The sequence below is a fragment of the Amphimedon queenslandica genome, unplaced genomic scaffold (genome assembly GCF_000090795.2).
Source record: "Amphimedon queenslandica unplaced genomic scaffold, v1.1 AMPQUscaffold_12110, whole genome shotgun sequence".
Taxonomy (NCBI): domain Eukaryota; kingdom Metazoa; phylum Porifera; class Demospongiae; order Haplosclerida; family Niphatidae; genus Amphimedon; species Amphimedon queenslandica.
In genome coordinates this window covers 1-6,099 of record NW_003547651.1, presented here as the reverse complement: position 1 = coordinate 6,099, position 6,099 = coordinate 1, and the positions used below count along the sequence as shown (strand labels likewise).

Here is a 6,099-nt window from a genome sequence, read left to right as displayed (position 1 = left end):
GAGGTACATCATAAGTTCCTGAGAGATGAACTACAGGTAAACAACAACAATTGTCTTGTTTACAGTTTGTTGTTTATTGTTGTTTATTGTTGTTGTTATTGTTATAGTGTGTTGTTGTTATTGTTTACAGTGTGTTGTTGCCACAATTGCCTTTGGTATGGGGCATTGATAAACCTGATGTGAGGCTAATAATACATTATTCAGGTAATTAATAATAATTAATTGATTTATTAATTATTAATTAATTATTAGCTCCACAAGATATTGAATGTTATTATCAAGAAATAGGACGAGCTGGAAGAGATGGGTATTCATTAATTATTCATTATTCATTTATAATTTATTTATTTATTTCTTATCCAGTTCTCCCAGCAAGTGCTACATGTTTTATTCAGACAGTGACTTCAATTTGAACCGGTACACACACACACACACACACACACACACACACACACACACACACACCATGGTTTTTGTTATTTCCTAATGCATATACATGTACTTATGTTGTGTAGAAAGTTTGAGCTGATTCCGATCAAAATTGAATTTTTTACGAATTTTTAAAGTTTCTCCAAAATCGGACAAAAGTCCCTGTACTATAGTACAGGGATTTTGTCAAATTTCACCAAAAATGAAAAGTAGAAAATTCCTGAATTTTATTACATTTTCTGATGCATATACATGTACTTATGTTATGTAGAAAGTTTGAGCTGATTCCGATCAAATTTGGATTTTTTACAAAATTTTTAAGTTGCTCCAAAATCAGGTCAAAGTGATTTTAAATTTCACCAAAAATGGAAAGGAGAGATTTCCTCAGTTTTATAACATTTCTTGATACATTATGTATGTGTTCTTATGTTCATTCTCTCGTTAGGTTCTTCCTAAAGGACATCAGTGATTCATTGTTCCTGGAACACAAACAGAAAATGTTGAGGAAACTGATGACACTCCTGAGCTCATCAGAATGCCGGAGAAAGTACCTCATTAATTAATTAATGGTTTAATTAATTGATTCAACAATTTAGATTGCTGTTGGAACACTTCAGTAAGAATCTTTCCACTGACATTGGAGGTCATAAAGACTGCTGTGATAACTGTAGGAGATTGTAAGTGGGTGTGGTCACTATTAATTAATTAATTAATTAATGACTCTGCCCACTCATTAGTTTACGAGGTGACATTCAAGTTAAAACAAATTATTCAAAAGATGCCAAACTGTTGATGGACGTGATTAAAGTATTCATTAATTAATATTTAATTAATTGATTATTAATTTATTAATCAGGCTTTGAGAAATGATTATGGCATTACAATGACAGTATCAATTTTAAGAGGATCAGTATGTTATTAATTAATTAATTAATTAATATTCATAGTGTTACTATTTTTAGAAAGCACAAAAGATTCCAAAGTACATATTGAAGCATCCAGTGCATGGGAAAGGATTGTAAGTATTATTAATTAATTATTTATTTAATTATAGTTAATTCATAGACATCATTCTGAGAAATGGTGGAAGTCATTTGGTAAGAATATTGAATTTAAACTTCTCTCACCTCTCTCTCTCTCTCCCTCTCCTTCAGCTGGTGTTCTTATTTCTGGTCATTACTTAAGAGAAGAATCCGTTCCTAATGGTTTTGGTAGTACAGTATCTTTATCAAGTAATTATATTCATTTATATAATTTTTTATTCTATTTGTTAAGTTAAAGGGAGCAGGTGGTATGATAGGTTTGAATCAGATCCAGACGGTACAACAATTGATGTAATACCAACCAATGACATGATAGCGTACGATAAACAACAACAACAACAAAAGTAATTATAAACTATTTATTTATTTATTTTATTTTGTTTATTTTTAGTTCAATGATTCCCTCAAGTCTTAATCCAAAATATACCTCGTCAGCAGCAGACACGGTAATTAATTAATTAATTAATATTCATTATTATTATTATTAATAGTTTACAGCCAGCAGTGATTCCTCATTGATAATTCCATTGAAAGATGATCCTTCAAGTTACAATGTATTATTAGTTAACATGAAGAATGTGGGCGGGGCAGTGGGTGGAGCTAATGTCCCAATTAAAGACAAAGAGACAGAAGCATTATTATTAATTAATTGGTGGGTGTGTCATATTTCAGAGTGCACTGTATGAGGAGCTGGTCAATTACAGAAACCAAATAGCACATGAAACTGACATACCTCCTTTCATGATAGCATCAAACAAACTACTAGGTATATTATTAATTATTATTTATTATTATTATTATTATTATTATTATCATCAGGTAATCTGTTTTTATCTCGTCCCACTGCTGAGGATTCATTGCGATTGATTGACGGAGTCTCTCAACAATTTATCACCAAATTTGGAATGAAATTACTAACGAAAATAAAAGAATACTGTACTGCTCATCCAACCCTCAGGACTGACACTGAACTGAGCAAAGGAAGAGAAGATACTGACACTAATACTGGGGAGATACAAGTAATTAATAATAATAATAATAATAATAATAATAATAATAATAATAATAATAATAATAGATGCATATACATGTACTTATATTGCGCAGAAAGTTTGAGAAGATTTTGAAACCTTTTTTCCAAAAAGTGGCTCCGAAATCACCCCAAATTTTTATTACATTTTCTGATACATATTGATGTCCTTATGCTGTGTAGCAAGTTTGAGCTAATTCTGACTTCAATTTTTTGAGTTACGGCCATTTTAAGAAAACATCAAAAATCTGAAAAAATCCCTGTACTATAGCCCATGGTTTTTCCCAAAAAATGGCTCCGAAATCACCCTGAATTTTTATTACATTTTCTGATACATATTGATGTCCTTATGCTGTGTAGCAAGTTTGAGCTGATTCCGACTTCAATTTTTCAAGTTACAGCCAACTTAACCTCATCCTCATTAGGTGGCCATTAAGGTTCGTAAGTCCATCATTGGTCCAATAAGTGAAAAGAATGGATCATATTATGATTCATATACAAGGGAAGGACTCAGTGTGGTAAGACCAGATATAGAGGATTTATATATTTATTAATTATTGTATTATAGGAGGAGATTGCTTCAAGACGTGGTGTTCAAGTTCAGACTGTCATGGGACACTTAGTGGATTGTTATGAAGCTGGCTACATGCTCAACTATAGAGAATGTAAATATTAATAATAATAATATTAAGATCATTATTATTTATTTATTAATAAATTTATTTATTATTTGTTATCATTAGTGGGTTTTACTGAAGAGATTGAGAAGCTCATTACTGACACTATAAGGAGGCCTCCTATATCTTCAGGTACCTCAAAATTTAACGGATAACTCATCATTATTCAACGGATAACCTTTCATTATTTTAACGGGCGTCCACTTGTAATTTTACAGACGTAGGAAGATTAAAGCCAATTAAAGAACAGTTACCAGAACACATTGAGTACTGGCAGATAAAAATGACAATAGCACTACTGATGGTGACCAGTGGATTCATTAGAAATAAACTAACTACAACACCATCACTGACTTCACCTACTGTAAGAATCAATGAATAATACTAGACGAATGTATAACATTAAAGGGGCGAGCAAAAGCAAGCCTTTGTACTGTATAATTTTTATGAGCAAGCTAAGCAACTGTACATGCCTGAAATACAGTAGATCTGATGTCTCTTGCTCTCTTCTTGACTGAGCCCTGGCTGCTTCACGACAGGCATCTCTGCAAGCTCCATCCTTGACTCTCCTAATAGCAAGCCTTGCTTCTCTTGCTTCAGGAGTTTCTGCCGCCATCCTCTGCCTATAGAGCATTCTACGGCAATTACGACGAGTTTCTTCTTTGCTTAAACTGCTTCTTGGACTCATTTCTTTTTTACTTTTCTTTAATGACACGTGGCGATTAATGGTGCACATGAGAGAATTTATTGCTTTTTTTATTGCTTTTTATTAATTTTTATTAACTTTTAAAAATAGTTAGACTACCCGTACATACAGACACACACACAGACGCACTTCCAGCTTTTTCGCCTTAGTGGGGCTCGCTTTTGCTCGCCCCAATTATCAGTAGGTTATTATTATTGTGTAGTATAAAAGCTAATGATCAATAGAAGTTTTAAATTTTTTAAAGCAATTTGTAATTTTTAACACCTTGTTAACACTTACAAGGTGTTAACAAGAACAGGAAGTGCTCAAAAATTCATTTTTAATTCAATAATCATTATTATTATAATTTCTTTGTTTTACAGTTATCTTCAGGTTCTTCTGGTACAGATAGTAAGAGATCATTACCAAACATTTTTAAAAGGAGCCACTCCTACAGCAGCAGCAGTGGAGGGTATGGTAGAGGATACTACACTGGGTCTAACAAGAAAGCAAGAAAGTTCTTTTGAACTAATTCTACAACTAAAGAACACTTCATTTATCTGCTACTATTAATGCCCTTGTATCATTTACACATTCATTAATTGTTGGAATTATTGTACTTTCATTTATTGTCCTTTTGTAAAAGTTTTAAAAAAAAGGTCAGTAATGATTCTTTATCCAAATTGACTCATAATGATACTCCCACATGAACACTAAGGGGCTGGTCCTTGTGTCCTGGCTTAGTTAATACCTCAGTTATTACTGAGCACTGACTGCAAGGCTTATACCCGGTACCTTCAAATTCAGTTGAAGTTGAAGTGTCTAATGAACATCTCTCAATAGAAATTGAGGAAAAGTTGGGAGTTTTGCATGATAGAATATCAATGGATAGAGGAAGGCCTGTTACTATATTAGTGGTTGGTCCTACTGGTGCTGGCAAGTCAACACTGATCAATGCAATGTTTGGGAGGGATGTAGCTGAGGTTGGATATGGAGCAACACCTGTCACATCTAGAATACATCCTTATGAAGGAGAGTACAAAGGAGTTAGGATAAGGGTTTATGATACAGCTGGGTTTGGGGGCAGAAGTGATCACAGTTATTTAAGAAATATTAGGAGGCATGAAAAGTATGATCTGGTCCTCTTGTGTACCAAGTTAGGAGAAAGAATTGATCGAGACACGTTCTTGGAACTGGCCTCTGTCTTACATGAAGAAATGTGGAAGAAGATAGTTGTTGTACTGACACAAGCAAACCAATTCATTACACTTGAGAGTGTCAATAAGTCCAATGACCTGGAGGCTGAAATAAAAAAGCAAATTGAAGAATACCAATCATTCCTTACTGGTTCCCTTTCTAATCGTGTGAGGAGAGAAGTATTGGAGGGAATACCGTATTGTATTGCTAGAGTAGAAGATGAAAAGAAGTTACCTACTACAGATGACTGGGTGAAGTCACTGTGGGAGATGTGTATTATTCGTTGCAGTGATAAACCATACCATTTCGTATCATGGTGGTGCATTGTCAAAATAGTTGTTTTTGGTTTTGGAGTTGCAATAGGTGCTGGTATTGGTGCTATTGTTGGTTCTATTGTACCTGTTGCTGGTACTATAATAGGAGCTATTGCGGGTGGATATATTGGTGCTGCTATTGCCAAGCGTGTTGTAGAAAAAAAAAACTACTGAACTGCATGCATGCAAAGCATTCCAGCCCCACCTACTTTCAGCCCCGCCCACAAAGTGTTAAAAGGCAACTCTAAGGTGTGAACAAGCCCCAACATTTTTTACAAAAAATAATGAATTATATACAACAATATCTTTATTTTGATTGGCTGATATCTTCCAATACTCTCAGTATTTGTGCTAGTGATGATCTGTGTTCAGCAACTTCATAAAACACTCTTGACTTCTCCTCCAACTTAAGCATGACATCATCTCTCTCTTCAGCTGCTGATAGCAATCTTTGTACTTGGAGATCTTTAGCTTCTAATTGAGACTTTAGCTCTCCTATTTCTCTCTCCTTTTCTTTTAAAAGAGACCCTGTAGACTCTCTGTTAGCTACTAGTTGTCTTTGCAATTCTGCGTTAGTCTGTTGCAAGTCTTCTACGTGCAGTGAGTGGAGCTGCAGCTGTGTTTCCAGCTCAAATATTCTTTGATGAAGTTTCTGTAGGTGATCGTTGGCTTCTTTGATGTTTGTTTTGCTAAGGGAAGAGGCGGCAGACATCATTAGTGGGAG

The 6,099-nt window shown here is 34.1% G+C and overlaps 3 protein-coding genes across 3 annotated transcripts; 2 read left to right on the top strand and 1 right to left on the bottom strand.

Annotated features, from left to right (window-relative positions):
- Window positions 1–149: 149 nt before the first annotated feature.
- Window positions 150–1,820, top strand: LOC105314978 (Werner syndrome ATP-dependent helicase homolog). The gene is made up of 11 exons (XM_020004583.1): window positions 150–204; window positions 253–307; window positions 364–417; window positions 875–976; window positions 1,026–1,106; window positions 1,167–1,236; window positions 1,286–1,339; window positions 1,392–1,447; window positions 1,495–1,526; window positions 1,584–1,661; window positions 1,705–1,820. Exons 3-11 carry the CDS (start codon window positions 383–385, stop codon window positions 1,818–1,820), a joined length of 624 nt encoding a protein of 207 aa, XP_019860142.1. The 5' UTR covers window positions 150–204; window positions 253–307; window positions 364–382.
- A 321-nt stretch (window positions 1,821–2,141) lies between these two features.
- LOC109588415 (Werner syndrome ATP-dependent helicase homolog) lies at window positions 2,142–4,466 on the top strand. The gene is made up of 7 exons (XM_020004584.1): window positions 2,142–2,238; window positions 2,292–2,491; window positions 2,928–3,020; window positions 3,071–3,167; window positions 3,246–3,311; window positions 3,398–3,543; window positions 4,248–4,466. The coding sequence occupies exons 1-7, from the start codon at window positions 2,214–2,216 to the stop codon at window positions 4,389–4,391; spliced, it is 771 nt and encodes a 256-aa protein (XP_019860143.1). The 5' UTR covers window positions 2,142–2,213; the 3' UTR covers window positions 4,392–4,466.
- A 1,155-nt stretch (window positions 4,467–5,621) lies between these two features.
- LOC109588416 (uncharacterized) lies at window positions 5,622–6,093 on the bottom strand. Its single transcript, XM_020004586.1, has one exon. The coding sequence runs from the start codon at window positions 6,088–6,090 to the stop codon at window positions 5,683–5,685; it is 408 nt and encodes a 135-aa protein (XP_019860145.1). The 5' UTR covers window positions 6,091–6,093; the 3' UTR covers window positions 5,622–5,682.
- Window positions 6,094–6,099: the final 6 nt, after the last annotated feature.